We start from the raw sequence: 19,972 nt of genomic DNA, 5'->3' as shown, positions 1-19,972 counted from the left end.
TGCGATCGCTCGGAGATGAAACTCAATTCGGCTCAAATTCCAATCGCGATGCCAATAAGACTGCAATATAAAAAGTATGGATTGCTGCCTCCGCCGCTGCGTTACATGAATAAATAAATAAAAATAGAATAAGAATCTCTTTTTCAAATCCCCTGTCAAAACACACGCAATATGCACAGGCCCATATTATACACACACAAGCTGACCCATGTGAGCGGGCATGAAAGCATGCAGCAGCGCACTCGCGTCCACACACCCACACAATTGCCCACAGCAGTCCACCACGATGCTGATTTGCATTCACAATAATTTCCCATACACTCAGCATTGGTCAAAATGTGGGTGTTGCATAATAAAAATAATATTCCCCGAGAGAGGGACTCGGTAAGTTCACATGTTAATTCAGACAGAGTGTGAGAGAGAACCGTGAACTTTCAATAGTATCCTTGGCGAAGTAACCGAAAGTTGAATTTGAGAGTAAATGGATTAAAGGCATTAACCTTGTAACAGATGCAAGTACAAGCAGCTCAGGTAAACTTAATGGGAGAAAAAGGAGTTTGTTCCCAAGGCCACTGGTTGGTTTCTTTGCAGCACAAGTATAAATGAGAGCATACTTTGAATTGGAGAGGGAGTGGGAGGAAGATTGTTCCAAGATAATTCTAGTCTGGTTTGGGAACAACTGTCACATGTTTTTTATATATTCTATTGCTTTTATACTGTGTATATTTATTATTTGTTGGTGTATTAGTTTTTTTTATATACTTTGTTTATAATTTGGTAAGGCATTAGTCATCCATTTTGGACATGCAGGAAAAAAAAAACATTCTATAGTTAATGTATACATGCATAACCCTACGAAGGAATGCTATATAAACAATACAGTAAATGAATCAGGACGTCATATTTATTTGAAATTGAGCGAGTTTCCCTAGGAACAATAATCTGACCAATTACATTAAATTTCCCTTCCTCTGGAAAACAACTAATTTATGCCCTTTTCTTGAAAGGAAGACTGCATGCTAAATGCTCCTGTGCCTAACATTTACATTTTAAACCATAATGGGTCTTGTTTTACCAGAGTTACCCTCTTTAGTCTGGCGATGATTTAAATGCTAAACTGTTGGCTTTAACTTTACAAATCATTTTAGAGTGCACTCAGATGCGACAAATCCATACATGATGCCTAGGCCAAACTGTTGCGTTAAGATTGAGTGTGGGAATATCCTAACTCGTGGACATTTACTCATTGTGAATTAGATTTTGAGTAGAATCTGACAAACAATGGCCTATGGTAGCTGAGCTAAAAATCAGTACAGTGCTCTGCCACTCAAAGTATTAAGTATCGGACAGTAACCCGAGAATTAAGAACACTAAATGGGTCAAAGCAGCATTCCTAATCTGGAATTGTTTCGTAGATTTCACACAGTTTGAAAGTCATTGTGAAGAAACTATTCAATGTTGACATAAACATCAACAAGGTGTTCTGTGCCACGTGTGCTATATTCTACAGTGAAGTGAACATGTGATTGTAACATTCGTATGCCAGTTTGCTGAATTATCCAACTACTTGCAGATATAATATGCATTGTATAATCTGATCAATCAGCAACAATAAGATTAGTTCCCGTCAGAACACACGCAAAAGGCGGTGTCCAAAAGCATCAAATAATAAGTTGATCTATAATTACTGCACAGTTGAAATCCTGCAATGCTAAAAGAAGAAACATGATGAACGATACATTTGCTTATATTGGAGATTTTTTAATAACACATTTCATAATTGTAACAGCCATCAGCATTTCTTCTAATGGGTAAAAATCATCAAAAACTAACAAAAAGACGTTTTTTATTTTTTTTTTAAATATTCCAAACACCAGTTTGTCGGCCATGGCCCTAAATTCAAACAAACAACCCCATACACAGTGAGCAGATATTATATTCAACACATTGTTCTTCAAACAAATTATAAAAATAGATTTAGCATTTTCAAGTACATATTTACAGTATTAAACATATAATGGTAAGAGGTGGGCAAAGAGAGGAAACGGTTTACATTTCATTTATTGTGGCAAAAAGGTCCCATAATTATTATTATTATTTTTGTGCATGTGGATGCATTTTGTTCGTATAGGTGTGTGTGTGTTTGACAGCAATCATAAACTTCTTTCTTCATATTGAACTGTTGAATCGTGAGGCCTTGCAGTCGGCTGGTAAATTAAAGGTTTATAATTTGTCAGCTGCCTGCCCTAGTTTCTTTATTTTGATGATTATTGGGAGACAGACAAGAACAAGCAGAACGACGCAAACTGTATTCTGTAGCAAATACAAACCGGTTACATTATTTCATTCAAAAATCTCTGTCCAATGTCAAATATGGTCATCCACTAATGCCTCGCTGAACACTCTCTTTCAAGCCTGACATATTTCTGAAAAGGCGAGGGGGCAGATTACTGTACAGAGAAAAACACACAACGTGATACCCAGCAGTAATGGAAAAACACGTAATCTCAACAAAGGAAATAAAAAAAGAACATCGTTATGACATTTTAATACTGTAATCACACACACCACATCCAATGACAACAGACTAAACCGTTCATGAGTACACAGATACTGTGTGCATACAGCTAGTCTCGTATAAAACATGTTCAATATCTCACAGTCATAATATTAGCAAACTAAATTTTTACTTTACATTAAATACTTTAAATCAACCATCCTAACCTCTGTTTTAAAATTATCTATAGAGGTTATTGTTAAACAAATAAATATGAGATTTGGGTCATCTTCCAGATTTGACCTGAGTTTACTGAGAGTACTTACGGTAGCGAGCCTTTGGAGGGGAGGATTACAAGATGACATCCGGGCTAAAGGGGAAATTCAATATTTCATTTGCATGTAGAAGACATCTTGAGAGAAAGATAAAGAGAATAAAACAAGAAGTAGTGAGACAGACAGTGACATCAATTAAGGGTGATTAAACGCACAACTCTTTAAGTAGACGTGCCCCCCTGCCAGCTTTGTTCGCCATCAGTAGGAAAAACCCCCCCAAAAAAACAGGCCGGTATTCCTGAAAGTTCAGTCCATCATTCCTTAGGCTATATCTCTATTTGGCCTTGCCAGCAGACTTTACTCTAGCAGTATATCAGCCTCCATTCATTTAAAGTGTTTTTAGCAAGCCTCATTAAAATACTAAATTCAAACTGTTGGACCCTTTTTCATGGGATAGCTCAGGCTTTATAACTATTGACAGCTGCTGCTTTGAGTCTGTGGATTACAAGCCTGCCATTTTTAATATTCAGAGATTTCCCTTCACCATCTGATATGAGATCACTTCTGGCATGGTGACGCTATTTCACATCCTTAGATTATGTCCCTTCTTATTTCAAGTGAAATCAGACAGTGGAGAAGTGTTTTTGTCTGTCTTGACTCAAGGCCAGTAAACAGTACTGTAAAAAAAAAAAAAAAAAACATCATCATAATAATAATAATTGTGGTAAAGGGACAAAAAGTTGTCCAGTGACCTTTTAGAGTCCTTCTCGACAGAGGTCACCATTCTGGAAGAGACTATCTTTCTGTTGTCCTCACTCCCCAGGGCGATTTAGCTGACACAGTTTTTTTGAAGGTCAAAGTGCAGATAGAGGTCACAAAAAAGTCACATGACATCACTCCTCTGCCATCCGTCCATCACCAGAGGGACTGGTGCTCGTCTCTGAAGGGCTTGATAGCAAAAAGAAAGGAGGGAATTGCGGAAAGCATGAGGAAGAATGGGAAAGAGGAGTAAATAGAGGAGTGCAAGGGCCTTCTATCTATCCTTCACTCGGAAAGACAGTCTCGCTTGCCTCGTCTCCACCCCATCATCCACCATCTGCACGTACCCGCGAGCCTGCAGTAGCAGTGCCTTCGGCCGTTTGTTACACTTGCACACCACGCCCATGCATTTGGATGACCTGGGCTCTTAGGGTCTGGATGGCAGCCAGGATCAACTTCTGGTGCTCCAGGGAAGTGATGCCAAGGCTCAGTACATCTCTGCGAACACACAGTTCATTTTTGTCCGAGACTAATTAACTCTATATAGGCAATTTGGAAACAATAAAAAGAGTGTTGGGGATGATTAAAAGAATTGACTCCTGTAGAACGGTAATTCCCAACCATTAATGTGCGTGTTGGCATTCATACAACAGAATAACACAGCTTTGTGTTCAACGAAACCGGCCCAGATTTCCCAACAAAATTTGTGAGTAAATTGAGACGAGTTCGTCATCATTTCAAGATATATACTTTTTGCGCCATGAGATTTATAATCAATAAAGGTTGGGAAACACTGCTATAGAACAATACATAATCAAGGGAAATACACATTTAACTTCCAAAATGTGAATGTTGTGTGCTGTTGTGAAAATATTTAATTATGGAAAAATATTACTTGAAGTCTGTATAATGCATCACAACATTTAATAGTATAGCAATCCCATGATACAATGCAAATATTCCTCATTGAGGCAGTGGAGCGATACCTCAAGCAAGCCTTAAACGAACGTCCTCTCCTGAGCACCGTTCACCACCAACACACGTTTCCCCCCATTTTGTTCTTATAAACACACGGCGCGAGCCATTATTGTTGTCGTCGCCATGGTAACGAGTGTATCCTGTCGCGTTTGAGTTGACAAGATGAAGCCCAGTGAACGTAAAAAACGGGATGCGGTGGTATCGGAATACAAGGTTTTATTGTAGTAGTCTGACACACACGACAAGGCTAAAAATAAAATGGCTTTTGGATTCGAATATACTGTACATGACGGCGACGTGGAGTAAATGTCTTTTGCGGAGCCGATCAACCCGCAACCCTTGTGAGGATAAAGCGGTACAGAAAATGGATGGATGGTAGCAATGATTGATGACTTATGCTTCGTTGACACCGGGTGAACTTTGGCCTACAGGGCTCTACATGTTAAGCTGCTAGCTAACCGTAGCTCGAAGGTAGCTGGAGTGGGACTGCGGAAAGCAGGACAATCTGTAACATTTTACAGAATATAGCACATTAGGATGAATGTAAATCTCTTTGCATTGGCAAAATTTGTTTTCACACAAAATAGCTTAACTAAAATCCCTTTGCCTTTCAAAGGGACATCAGCAACATACAGGCCTGCAACTGTATTTATTTTGTGTAATATACCAGATAGCAATAAACAAAGGAAGTTAGAAGGTCACTGTGAGATATTGGTGCATAGCTACTCACTGGACGGTCATTCGTGCCACTGACTCCAAATAGCAGTATCCTGCAGCAGTGAAGTTGTCCTTGTATCGGCCCATGTCCACAGCATCCAGCCACTCTCCTACCGAGTTAAATGATGGGAAGGTGGGTAGAGGCCTCTCTGCGAGTGTTATGGAGGAACTGAGGGTCCTAAAAGAAGAGCGAAAAGGAGTTTTATGAGTCTATAGAAAGTTAAAGTAGACGTGTTTGCAGCTTGTAATGTTATGCGACCTCCGTGCCAACGTGGAGGAGCCAATGGCGTCAGGCGAGCGAATGCTTTTGCTTAGCGCTGAATGGATCTGACTAAAGCTGGGTCTCTCTGTTCTGTCCTTCTGCCAACAGTCAAGCATCAACTGATGCAAATGTGTAGGGCAGTTGACCGGCGCAGGGAGCCTGAAACCATCCTCAATTGCCTTGATCACCTACAGCACAGACAGTGGGAAACAAAAGGCAAATCAGTTCTTTCATTTAAGGTGAAATGTGATACTAATTGAATAATGGCCCAAGGAAAATGATTCCATTGATCTGCTTCTATGGGGAAATGTGATTTTATGTGGAAAGGTTCTTGCTTAAACAAGTTTAATCATAGTTATTGCCTAGAGGAGCAGATTGAGCACGTATCATTCCTTGAAAGAGAAATATAGATAATGACTAACTTACTCACCACTTTCCCTTAAAGACAATGTGTTTTTCATAGCACAATACTGTTTATACTCAACAGCCACTTAATTTGCTACAGCTGCAGAATATAATGTCGAATAAAAAAAGCTGAATGAATTGCACTTGTATTTTATTGTTTAGCAAACCTGCTAACATTGCATACATTTAAATTATATTACACATACAGTACAGTACATCGTTGTAGATTGATGAGGTGGATGGGCAGTCTTACTTACTCCCATCCTGCATTAATCAAAGGACAATTGAGCCACAAATTTGAAAATGTGAAACCTCGACAATGAACTAAAGACTGACAGTTAGGTTTGGCAAGGCATTCATTTACCTATTCACAGAAAAGCCAGGCAATCTTTGTAAATAAACATCATACTATACGTCGGTCATGTGTTCAAAATCGGGTCTGACAAACACTTTACATAACTTCCTTTCTTCAATATTGCCGAACAGTGGTACGAAAACTGTAAAAATTAGTATTAGAAGTCTGGAACTACCTCAAGTTTTGGACTACTTCATTATCAGTGAGTGTAACACCGCCTACGTCAAAATCCCTCTTAGGGTTAGCATAACTGTAATACTGTACAAAATATTTTTTAGCTGTTATTTCCAACTGCTTGTTTCTAGAACCAAGTATTTGTTCCTCAGCCAGATGGTTGTCACACTCAAGTCTCTGCTGGAGACTTACAGCACTGTTTATCTACAGACCCTTTCCAAAAAAATTTAATATCATGGAAAAGTTCATTTATTTCCATAATTCCATTCAAAATGTTAAACTTTCATATATTATAGATTCAGGGCCCACAATTTAAACAATTTCAAGTATTTATTTTGTTTATTTTTACATAATTTGGGCTTCCAGCTCATAAAACCCACAAAATCAGAATACTGTGAAGAAATCAGCCCAAATTTTGCAGGCCATAAATGTTTTAAACTGACTGTCACACATACTAATCATCTACTAAACTCAAAACACCTGCACAGGTTTCCCCAGGTGTCCTTAAATTGCTTCAGTTTGGTTCAATTGTCTCAATAAGGATAAGACTGCAGACTTGACAACTGGCCAGAAGATCATCATTGATACCCTCCATAGGATGGGTAAGCCACAAAAGTTCATAGCTAAAAGGCTGGCAGTTCACAGAGTGCTGTGTCCAAGCATATCAATGGAAAGTCTAGTGGAAGGACAAAATGTGGCAGGAGAAGATGCACCAGCAAAAGAGATGACCGTTGGCTTCAGCGGATTATCAAACAGAGACGATTCAAGAATCTAGCAGAGATGCAGAAAGAGTGGAATCAGGTGGGAAAAACCACCACATTCAGACGCATCCGGGAGATGGGCTACAATTGTCGGGTTCCTCGGGTCAAACCACTTCTGAGCCTGAGCCAACGTACGACGCGTCTCAACTGGGCCAAGGAGAAGAAGAACTGGACTATTGCCAGTGGTCCAAGATACTCTTTTCCAATGAAAGTAAAGTGTGCCTTTCATTTGGGAATCAAAGTCCAAGGGTTTGGAGGAAGACGGGTGAAGAACAGAACCAAAGCTGCTTGAGGTCCAGTATGAAATATACACAGTCGTGATTTGGGGTGCAATGTCCAGTGCAGGTGCTTGTAAACTCTAGTTTCTTAAACCCAAGATCACCGCAACAGTCTACCAGAATGTTTTAGAGGATCTGTATGGAGATGCAGATTTCATCTTCCAGCAGGACCTGGCCCCTGCCCATACCGCCAGAAGCACCAAAATCTGGTTTGATACCCATGCCATTACAGTGCTTGACTGACCAGCCAACTCGCCGGATTTAAACCCCATTGTGAATCTATGGGGTGTTATCAAGAGGAAAATGAGGGGCCCCAGACCCCAAAACAAAGAGGAACTGACAGCTAGCATCAAGGAAATCTGGGCTTCCATAACTCCCAGGCAATGGCACGGCGCATCGAGGCAGTGATTGAAGCAAAGGGATTACCAACAAAGTATTGAAGATTAACGTATCGTTTTGAAAGTACCATATTTCAATTGATTTAATGTGACCCTAATTTCTTTTTTTTTCTGCAAAAACTGAGAAGTAAATGATTTCTCTACAGTATTCTAATTTTTTGAATTCCTGATTTCATGGGTTTTATGAGCTGGACGCCCAAATTATGTAAAAATAAACAAATACATACTTGAATTTTTTTTTAAATTGTGGGCCCTGAATCTATAATCTATGAAAGTTTAACTTTTTGAATGGAATTATGGAAATAAATACACTTTTCCATTGATATTCACATTTTTTTGGAACGGGTCTGTAGAGTAGTTGGAATTACATAAGCAGCAGGATAACCTATTTAATACTGTCATTATGATGCAGGGCACCCCTGAACTACTGTGGAATATTAGAATGTAATTATCAAACTTTTGAATTAATTCCTCTTTGAATCAAGATGATCGATCAATCTGTTCTGTGAAATACAACTTAGTCTCAAAGATAAGCAAAGTATTAATTTGGGCTCCACCTTTATAATCTACTTTAATAAAACTCGCATTTCACTTGTCTCAAACGTGAGAGCATGACCACATCCCTCTATACTTACTCAATGGTCCTTTCTCCTCCATCGAGCTAATGCTGTTCCCATTCAAAAACTATTTAACATAACACCTCACTGGGGATTTCAATTGATCTATCCCTCTCCTGAATCACTCTGAGAAGTACTCTCTTCCGAAAGGAGGAAATACAAGTTAGGGTATAATCATAAAAATGACATCTATCAGTTGTATTATTTCCTAAAAAACTCTCTCGCCTCAATCTTGCCAATCTCCTCCCCCATTTGGCTCCTTAAACTTCCGCCTCCCTAAAGAGCATTCATAAAAAGCTTTTCAGCATTTGACATTTTCCATTTAATCAAAGCCAGCGAGTTAAAGGGCACAATGAATTACTGGTGGACAGGCCAACCAACAATTCGGTTATGATATAATGTATCATTTCAAAGCAGATTAATATCACAGGCCCTCTACAAGCGATGGCCTTTGCCCCTGCAAATGGAAAGTTTGATAATATGCACCAGACCGAGAGGAAACTTTGTCATGCTTTGTGAAAGGGTACTGAAAAAGATCAGTGTTAAAAAAAAAAAAAAAAAGGTTGCTTGCACCTGCTGATTACCTCATGCATATTAATTTTGCACATTAAAAATTGGAACACAGTAATAATGGGTTGCTTTTTTTGAGCCTGCACCTGCATATTGGATACATATTATGCTGACTGCAATTTACGCACACATCAGCAAGATACATCGTTCAGATTTAGGGGATTCTGTCTTCATTCCTGTTGTAATTGTCTGCATTATAGTATTAAATTGGAATATATTACTGTCCAACGAAGGGTGGCTTTCAGTAGAAAGTAAAATGAAACCATTTTAAAGGCCAAAAAGTGAGGGGTGAAAAGCAAAACTGAGCAAGCCTCTGCATTCACTTGGAAATAATAAGAGCAGGGGGAGTCCCATCGAGCGCAATCTCTTCAACCTTTGAAATAGAAAAAAAAAAACTTAGCATTTTCCAGAAGAAGCTGAATGTTAAAAAGGGATTTTCAACACTTTTTAAAAAGTAGGATGGCACTGGAGGAGGGACAGGCAGAGGCCACTGGAAAGAGGTCACTGCTTCCTTAGGAGAAAACAGGATTGGTTATGGAGCCGATGCAGACTTAAAGTGGAGGCTTAGACCTAGAAAAAGCTTTTAGAGTGACTGTAGCGTCTTTGCTTTCTGTTAATAATATCGTAGGTGGCTATGGACGCAGAGTTAATTGACGCAGACGGAGGTGACATATAAAAATAGAGTGAATAAAGTCCATGTGCTCTCACTGCAATTTAATAGGAAATTGGACAAAAAGTCAAGCACTGTATCAGTATCATAAAAATGTACAGTGGACGTCGTAAAGTGGGAACAGTTGTGCTGTCGAACAACTAAAATGATCAACAATGCTTAATTTAAAAAAAGAAAAAGCTTTTTGAAATATCTCAAAATAGACAATTATCTCCTCATCCCATTATCAAACTAAATTATATTCAGTTCATATACAGAATAACCAAAATACCAGAAAGGAAAACTTTTCTCTCTCTCAATCCACTTACATCCTGGTTACCCATATCCCAGTAGGGTCTCTCCCCATAGGACATGACCTCCCACATGACGATACCAAAGCTCCAGACATCTGAAGCACAGGAGAAGCGATGGTACTGGATGGCCTCTGGAGCAGTCCACAGCACCACGCTCTTCCCTCCATGCTATTCATTAATAGAGGACAACAGGGTAAGAGGGTGCACAGAGTTCACACTAATAAATCTTTGAAAAGCCTCAAACATGGTATTTTCAGAAAATCAAAAGACACCTAGAATAAGATTAACTTTAGGATGAACCCAATAATCCAGAAAGGTTTACCTTTTCACCCCTTTTCGTTCTAGTAAAATTGTGCGACCTCAAACAAACCTGACAGTTAATGATTTGATCCAAATCGCATTCAAAAAATATCAGGATCAGGCGCACAAGCGTGAACTGAGGGTGTTTAATGAAAAGTTGAAGTGGATAATTCCAAATTCAGGATAAAAGAAAGTGACACTAAATTTTCTTACCAGTGTAGTGTAGATTGACTCTATCTTGTCCTCTTGAAGAGGTCTGAAGCCAGACACCTTGCAGCCAAGGTTAGCATTAACCAGCACCTTTACACCAAGAGCAGAAACACGATACAGACATGACATTGTAAATTACAGTCCACATTTCAATGAAGAGCAATAGTGAAAAGATTGTTTGTGAAGGTAATTCTTTGAGGTTCTTATAAGGCTGTCCTAAAAACGTTCCACATTTTTGCCCACCTACATTGAAGGATTGTGCAGATTTTACAAACCCTCTGTAAGATAGAAAAGACATAACACTCACAATGAGCAGAGAATACATTTTGGACCAACCTTGCTCATTAAGTGTGGTTAAAATTACAAGGTGAAAGAATTTCCCTACAGTGGTAGGCAAAACTCTTATTTCACCAGGCCAGGACTGAGCATTTACAAAAGTGTAACAAGTATTTGCGGTTTGACAGCTTGGCTCCTTTTTAAAGAGGAACAAACTGACAGAGCAAATCCTCGTGACAAAATGATTTTGACAGCATTGTCTTGTCATTTTCAGCTTCATGTATTCCTCAAATAAGCTACTGACAAATGACTGTCAAACACGGTTGGAGACAAGGACAAATTGTATTCTCGACGCCTGCCAATGGAAAACTTAGCTTGAGACATACATCAACCTACACACTGTAGTCTATTACCGCCCACCACACCACCTGCTCTCTTACCTTGTGTGCAGCCAGGCGTTTATGAACAAAGCCCATTTCGGCGAGGTACTTCATCCCCGATGCCACACCAGTCAGCATATCCATCAGCTGCATTACGCTCAACTGACCCTCATGTTTCTGTGATTTTGAGTGTTAAAAGGAAAGGACAGCGTGAATGGCAGAGTTGGAAAGAAATGGAGAAGGACTAACGCTTCTACTTTTGGTATAGATTCACAAGAAGTGACCCATTTGTTGGTATAGTATTGTGTTGTACTCAAATAGATGCAATGTCTTCATTGGGGGAATAAAAACAAGCAGGCCATTAATTCATATCATTACAACTCACATGGTGGTGGTTCAGAGAGCAGAGGAGCACAGTACCAGATTCGAGCATCTTTCAGCTAAATCACCCCATTTGTGAGCAATCATGCATATACTCCATTATACGTTAATAAGCCCAAGCATTGCTGGCCTTGGAATGGTGAAAAATAGGTTGAAATATAACTAATAATAATCATAATAATTAACTAAAGGCTAACCCATTAACATTGGCAATGAACAATACTGTTACATGATAAATAAAGTTAGTGGTTAGTCATCATTCAAGAACTTTTGAGATGAACTGGAACTTTAATTTTACATTTTTTTGTATCAACAAGGTTATGTTCTGTTGTAGCTGCTAATGTCTGGAAGCATCCATCCATTTTATATTCCAATTGTCCTAATTAGGGTGTCTGGAGCCTATCCCAGCTATCTACGGGCGAGAGGCGGGGTACACCCTGAACTGGTCGCCAGCCAATCGCAGGGCACATATAAATAATTATCATTATTAACTATGGAGTATGCTTTCAGCTGAGGCTGTGTTTATATTATCTCAATAAAAATCTGTAAATCACATTGGCTATATTTAATGACAGTTAGTCTTTTTGCTTTGTTTCCACTGTGCTGCTTTTATGTTTGGAAAGCCTGTCCCGAATATAAATACAGACTGACTTACCCTAAGGAAGGAGTCCAAGGCCCCATTAGACATGCTCTCTACTATGATCATCATGGTGTTACCTGAACACAAACAAAACAGGACAAATTAAACTAAGATCAAGTGTAGAGGAGGGAAACAGTACATACTGGAGGTGAAGTAATAGAGACACATGGAGGCACAGCGGAGGAATAAAGTGAGCAGAGTCCTCTTGGCAGCACTGCAGGATTTGTGGCAAAGCCATTCTTCACTCAGTGAACTGTGGCGAAGCTGGGAGAACCTGTGTGCTGCCCTGGCTGTCTCAGCAAGTTTAAGCACCCTTAAACACTCACTCGACACACATGCACACACACGAGCGCGCGCGCACGCACCAATATGTGAACACACACACGCGCAAACCAACAAGGTCCAGGTACATGTTCCTGTACATTACGCACACAACACACTGCGCATCCAAAAACAGGAGGCAGTGATCTAGCAGTGCTATGAAATAGGAATGAGAGAGAAAACAGGAAGAGGAGTGGGAGATTATTAATATTGTGCATCTATAATTTCACAATATATGATTGTCCAGTAGTTCTGGACTTCATATATTATTTTACCCACTGTAGGAGTCATAGGGGGGGACCCCAAATGAATTACTGTGTCCCCCTTGCCACCGGCCCCTGGAGTGTTGAATTTCCATGCCAATCTTTATATATAATTTAATCAAAGTGTAAATTGTTTTATTTCAGCCACTAACCGTAATATAAAAAAAGAATCAAAACAGAAAAAAAACAAAAACGTATTGATCAGTTGCGTATCGTCACTTCCTGTCAAAGTATCGACACCGTCACATATACAAAAATGCCCACTACGCTGACTCAACTCTTCCAAAGCTAAGCCATGTTATTTAATTTACCCAATGCCTGCCATAGAATACTTGTTTTATACAGTAATACTTAATTTTTAGTGTGACTGTGTTGTGCGCACACCACTGTGGCATATTTATTTTATAAACCTCAACGTGTGTGTGCCGGTTTTTGAGCGGTAAAATGTGCCATCCCCCCCAACACGCCGGACCGAATGCCCTCCCATTTGATGTGCTCTGGCAGCGACACTGATTGTATCCCTTATGTAGCTTTAGAGGGAAACCACAATGCAAGAGAGACCTCTCAGTATTATGCAGTTAATTTATGCATCACTGTAAACCATGTGCGATAGTAAAAGCACGGAAGGGTAACAGAGTAATCTCCCGCGAAGGGTCCGAGCCCTGCCTTGAATAGCGAAAAACTGTGAGTAATTGACGCCCTCCAAAAGGTTTAGAATTGCCTCTATTAATAGGTTAAACTGCAAATATACCACAAACTATAATCCCACAACAGTTTAATTTGATTTCAAACTCCTTCCATGTCCTGGGCTAAACTTAGCTTCTCCCTGACATATACATCGTATCTCTTAGTCCAGAGGTCGCTTGAAAATTCCTTGGCACCAAGATACCGCAAGATGTAGGACTTACTTTTTATTAGACGGGGCTTTGGTGCCAGCTCGTGTGGCATCTTAGTGCATTTCAGAAAGAGCAAAAAAATAAAAAATAAAATAACATAGCATGGGCTAGTTTGCGAATACCAAACTGCGAATAAGCGGGGGAAGAAGCTACCACTTTGACAGTCAATCAAGACCGAGCATTACATTTTTGCTAAACCAGATTTTTCATTTTCTCTTCCAGTGAGGATAAGTGGTACAGAAAATGGATGAATGTTGTGGCTAGGGAGTATGCATTTATTCATCATGCAAGCACAATATACATCACACGGTTAAAAACAAAATGCATGAATTAGATGAGGGAGCTGGCAGCAATGGGTTACTGTTAGTCTTCAAATTAATAATCCATGTGTCTTGATGGTCAAGTGAATTTTAAACCTTTAATTTAATCTTCTATTCCCTTGACTAGCCAGAGGTATTGGCAGCATGGTGCATTGCTATTCAAATCAAAGCTCCAACAAACTGGCTGAATTGGCTTTTCTGCTAGGGCTATTAGTTTAGTTTGGATCTGTTCTCTTCTCTCATCAAATTGTGTATCTATTGTTATTAGTTTCTCTGCTTAAATGCCCCACGGTATTCACAGCCGAGACAGTATTGTCTACGCAGCAACTTTTATGATGAGTGAAATAATCTGCCATCAATTTTTAAAGTTAATAATTTCATAAACACCAATGCTGTGAATAGATAGTAAAGAAATGTGCTCCATAAAACCGCCCTCGGGATTTAATGACAACTGGTTATGAAACAAATTGAGTACAGTTTGAGATGGACCTTTTAGATTGTAGCCTCTTGCCATTTATTAAAACCTGTAGTTCCTTTGTGTGGTTCAATTATACAAACACACGCACACACAATTTTAAGGAAGAACCAGCAAGTAAATGTAAGGACCTTCCCCAATACAATCTCCAGTTGTTACTACAGTACTATACACCGACAATCCTGTTTTTATGATAGAAAAGACATAAGGACTGCGTAAATGCAAAGATGTCAAGTATTCTGCAAGACCACGTGCAATACCGCATTTTCCAAATCATATTTGTTTTAGCAGTGTCTATACCTTTAACGTTTCATCAGATGAAAATGGTTTAGCTGAGCTACACCTGTATAGACATAATTGGATCATACATCTGAGATCATGGCTACACAGCCAGCAAAGAAGCAGTCCTTGCAGGCAAGGCCGAAAATAGCGGCTGGCAATCAGCAAATGTATGAGCACCACTTCTACCGCAGCCGTTTCCTTCAAACAAAAGCAACAAAACAATTTATTGCATTTTCTTTAATCCTATTACCTATAATCTTGGCGCTGTTTGAAAAAAGGTGGAGCAAATGGGTCATGAAAGTGGTGGGCGTGTAAGTAAAGATGGTGGAGAGGGAGCTTTTCCATCTAAATGACGTCCATGTTCCTATTGGGCCTTGAATCACAGCCAAAGGATGGAGTATAGAGCATTAAGTATATTCTTTTCGCAATAACAATTTGTAAAAGGTCGAAAATTATTCAATCAATGTCAAATCGTATACCTATTACAAATTTTATAGGGGTGCATTAACCTTGCTGACGTTACCTAACTTGACCTAACCTTGACGGAATAACCTCACCATTTTTATTTACCCTGATTTGATTAGTGGTTTGTCTTGTAGTAACTGTAAAATATTATAATTCTGTATTTTATATATGTATGAGTGTATTCTATAACTATGTGAATCAATTTGCAAGTCCGCTTTGTGAAAAGTGCTATAGAAATAAAACGAACCTACTCATTGTGTGTGCGTGTGTGTGTATATATATATATATATATATATATATATATATATATATATATATATATAAACAATAATAATACAAAAATGAAAAATTGGGGGGGAGTGGGGGCGGGGCTGCTAAAATGTAGACTTACCAGTCAACATTAAATAGTCAAAAGGGATCCAAGTGCAAGAGCTTCATCGAAACGTCTGCCATGACAAACACCGTATAAATAACGCGATGTATTTATTTAACACTGACTTGCGATCATAGACTAAATAATCACACAAACGTGCTGTTCTTATTAGCTAGAAGAGGCAAATGATCATAAAATATAAATGATTAGAAAATATAGAAACAGTATGATGAAGAGAAGTTCTACAACACTGCAATATAAAATTGTTGTTTGTGCAAATATATTTACTGAAGCGTTTGCTACGTTCATGACGTTCATATTAGCCGTACTTGCTCTGGTCACACCCAGTGATTCATAGCCAAACAGCATGTATGTGTCCTATTTATGGGACTGAATAGCAGTTGCGCGTGATAGTAAATGCAACTGAAGAGCATACTGGCCTTGTGTTTGTGTGACATGCACACCGATTGCGCGCATTCGAGTGCATGTGTGTATGTGAAAGGGTGAGATCGGAGTGTATCCCAGGGTCCCACTGAGTCTCTAGCACCAATTACTGTACCCTGCACATCTGCTGCCATCCTGCTGAGCACAGTGTGTCCGGGCACCCTGCCCACGCCCGCGCACACGCCAACATCATAGAAACTTTACAAACTCTTTAAGCGTCTCCCCTCACCTGCCTTTGCCATTAACCTCCACCTCATACCAGATCATCTCCGTCTCTAGTGTTGCTTTCCCACCTCAAGTTTATTTTTCCATCCTGTTTTCACAGCAGGGCGTCAATCGCTATCCGTCTGGGCCCTTATATCGCTCGACTGCTAGCATGTGGTGTCCAATTCAAGCACTTGCTCTACACACTTACACCTTCTCTGCTCTTCCACCGTCTAGAATGGTCTTCCTCGCTGTGAGTGTTGATTCCCTCCTTGCATGAGATGTTGAAGTGATCACAGTGTCATGGGACTCTTTCCGAGCATTCTCTTCTCCCATTTTCATTTATTTCCTTACTTGCCCAAAGGTTGACCCTCTCTGCACACCATATATTGAAATACTAATTCTACTTTCTTTTTTCGAGCACATTTCTCAATGGTCACTCCTCCGAGTTACAGCCTCTCCAATCCTACAAGTTGCCACGCTACACTTTTCCCTTCTTCTTCCTTTTAGTAACGGATGAATCCCATTCACATTTAGATCCTTGGAAACTAAGGATCAGCCCCAAGCTTCCTTTTGTCTTAACCATATATTCCCCTCCTGATCTGCCTTACCGCTGGTGACAACGCCCTCCAGTCTGATGATGTTGGAGTGGTCAAACTGCCCGAGGATACCAGCCTCGCTGAGGAACGAGCGCCGCTGTTTCTCTGAGCAGCCTGCTCGTAACGTTTTGATCGCCACGGGCAGCTCTCTTTTGCTGGGCAGCTTGAGACAGCCGCGACACACCTCCCCAAAGTCGCCTGTTAGGGGGAGAAAGACAAACAGAGGTCAAGTCCCGATACAAAAGGGTACATAAACAGAGATCAGACAAGGAAGTGGAGATTAGGCAAACGGGTGAAAAAGACTAATAAACACAGTCCCTATGAGTGTTTTAGCACTTTTTCATACAACATTGTCCATAAATGACCATTTGACACCGTGCATACATTCAAATTACACTCACTTTTTGCTAGTTATTAGGTGTTAGTGTTTCCCCGTTTCATTGCAGTTCATCATTCACGTCCCCACTATAACGCACATTTTTAGGCTATTGCTTTTTTTATTTTATTTATTTCATTTTACAGAATTTAGACTTACACACGTTTAGTGTAATACCACGTTGTGTCGCAACATGTCGGGCAGCAACCACTGAGGTCTACTGGAAGAAATACTTTCATAATTAAATTAAATGCTTGTACCATCCAATTAAGCTCCTGTAACCGTTGAGTATATGAATATATGCCTGTCAGTATTATTAAAAAATATATATATATACATATACGGTTTGGTTGAACACTGGTGTTTAAATGTACATTACAATGTTTAATTATTTTGTATGTGTCAGTTTTACAGTAAACTTCAACAGGAAGTGACAAATAAACAGCTTGAAGCAAGTTGACGAATTGTGCAAGTAGGAGGGTGAGAACAGGTGCTAAGGAACACTCTAAAAATGGTGTTTAATATGTTTAGTTGTGTTTGAACCATGTGGAAGGGGTAAAACTATATGAAAAAATATTTGTGATATGGTCTCTCTATATTGCAGACTTTCGGCTATCGCGGGTGCGTCTGAAACACATCCCTGATGGAATACAAGAGCCGCATGAATCTTCATTTGGAGAGATAGTCATTCAACAAATATTACACACGGTATTTGTAGTTTACGGTGGTGTAAAACTGCACAGAATCTTTCTGAGAAATACTTTGTATAGTGTAGTACACTTCTATACCACTGCAAAGTCAAAACATTATTAAAAGCACATCCTTTGCAACAGCTCTTGTACTGGAGCTAATTAGCTTGAACAGATATACCCCACATTGTGGCTGGTGAGTGCATATATTCCCGAGTAGCAGCACTATAAAATGTAGATATTAATTGAGCAATAGGCCAAGTTATTACAAGAAGGTCAAATTGCTATCAATGTAGAATTCAAGGCATATTGATTTAACTTGGCTGAGGTACTGTGTGAGGGTAAGGCAGGCCAAAACAGGTATAGTTTTATGATTTTTATTTATTTATTTATTTATTTTTTTAGACAATGTTAAATTAATATACCTTTTGTTGAGTCATTACCTGTGTGCACAATTCTCTCAATCTTAATGCTGGAGTTGTCCAACTCCTTGGCAAAGGCATGGATGGCCTGCAGTAGGTCCTCACACGTCTCTGGGTCAATGTAGGTCCGCCGTGTGGGAATCTTGACTGAAGAGATATGAAAACACATCAACATGTATATTACTGCCAACAAGAAATTAAAACTCTGATTTTTCCATTTTATTTTTGGTGTTTTTTTTATTTGAAAATAAAGAGGTTGTACCAGTCAAAAGGTTTGGACCCCCCTTCAGAATTATATCATGTGTCCAAAATCTTTGGTAAGCATAATATATTACCTTATAAATAAAAAAACTTTGTAATCACAAAAATGCATTGATTGTCTCAGATGTTTGGTACAACACTGTTTCACAAGAGAAAACAGTTTGGTACAACTTTTTATTCCACAGAATTGTAAAAAAAATTGTGTTCCACTCACTTCTAGTCACAGATAAATTCTACCCCAAATGTATTGTAACAGTGGGGCCAATTCCTTTATTGAAAATGTTTTATTTTGAAATCATTGGATGAATATGAGACATCAAGAGTTCAGCTTTTATTTCTAGGTATTTACAAGCAGCTCATACACAACCTTAGATGACAGCATTATTTGTAACAGAACACCACATCTGTAGGAGAGCAACTGAAGCATTGCACTTAAAATAAGTAAAGGTTAATAAGATGGAATACAGTATTTAGTTACAAATCCTTTTCTTCCATTGACCCAATTGTTGCATTCTTCTTTTGCTTTGCCAGGATCTCATCACAGCCTCTTTCAGTTGTTGTTTACTGCCTTCCGTCTACACTTCAGCAGGTAAAATGAGTGCTTTCGATAGAGTGCAAGCCTGGAAATTGATTTGGCCATTCTAAAACTTTATTTTTTTCTTCTGACGAACTCCTCCATTGTTTTGGGAATGTCTTTCGGGTTTTGCTGCATGATGAAGAATCTTCCAATCAAGTTTGGCTGCATTTTTATCTTCCTTGGCAGACAAAATATTTCTGTAGACGTCTGAGTTCATTTTGCTCCTGCAATCTTGCATTACATCATCAATGAGGATTAATGATCCCGTCCCATGCAACCTCAAGCAATGACATTCCCTCCACAGTGCATTACAGAGGAGCTTGTATGTTTGGTATCACGACCAGATCCGGTCTTACTTGAAGCTTTATCTTTTCTGTCATGTTGGAAAAAGGGAATTGTTGTCTCATATTCATCTTTTGATGTCCAACGACTGTTTTGAGGATACAAAGAATTGGCCTCATTGTTCATATATTTCTGGAAATCTCTCTTTTGCAAGGCAGAGCAAAAAAATTATCTTTGCCCAAAAACACTTTGCTGTTTAATGATTTTACCAATAATTTTAGTAGCTTCTGCAACAACATATTTTCCTCTGTATGATTGTCATAATGGCAGCATAACAGAACAGTGGTTAGCGGGCGCCTCACAGTCTGGAGAAGCAAGGTTTTAATCGCTGTTGGAACATTTTTGTGTCTAATTTGAGAGTTCTCCCTGTGATTTTTTTCTGTGCACTCAGGCTTGCTTTCACATCTAAAAACGTGCTTCTTAGCTTCAACTTAAGATTCCAAAGTGCATATCAGTGTGAATGGTCT

General features: G+C 39.2%; 1 protein-coding gene across 2 annotated transcripts in view; it reads right to left on the bottom strand.

The window, feature by feature from the left end:
- Positions 1-1,761: 1,761 nt before the first annotated feature.
- Positions 1,762-19,972, bottom strand: part of LOC133395401 (ephrin type-A receptor 7-like) — a 151,833-nt gene continuing 133,622 nt past the window's right edge. The window contains exons 10-19 of one of the 2 annotated variants that reach the window (XM_061664245.1): positions 18,347-18,472; positions 16,851-17,036; positions 12,212-12,273; positions 11,236-11,352; positions 10,523-10,609; positions 10,025-10,177; positions 5,486-5,676; positions 5,240-5,404; positions 3,879-4,029; positions 1,762-3,720 (exon numbers count right to left, since the gene is read on the bottom strand). In XM_061664245.1, the coding sequence (XP_061520229.1) occupies positions 3,915-4,029; positions 5,240-5,404; positions 5,486-5,676; positions 10,025-10,177; positions 10,523-10,609; positions 11,236-11,352; positions 12,212-12,273; positions 16,851-17,036; positions 18,347-18,472 (1,202 nt within the window). In that variant the 3' untranslated portion in view covers positions 1,762-3,720; positions 3,879-3,914. Of the gene's footprint in view, positions 4,030-5,239; positions 5,405-5,485; positions 5,677-10,024; positions 10,178-10,522; positions 10,610-11,235; positions 11,353-12,211; positions 12,274-16,850; positions 17,037-18,346; positions 18,473-19,972 lie in introns of both variants that reach the window. The other variant, XM_061664244.1, reaches the window with a different exon arrangement.

The sequence above is a fragment of the Phycodurus eques genome, chromosome 20 (genome assembly GCF_024500275.1).
Source record: "Phycodurus eques isolate BA_2022a chromosome 20, UOR_Pequ_1.1, whole genome shotgun sequence".
In the NCBI taxonomy this organism is placed as follows: Eukaryota; Metazoa; Chordata; class Actinopteri; order Syngnathiformes; family Syngnathidae; genus Phycodurus; species Phycodurus eques.
This window is presented reverse-complemented; position numbering and strand designations above follow the sequence as displayed.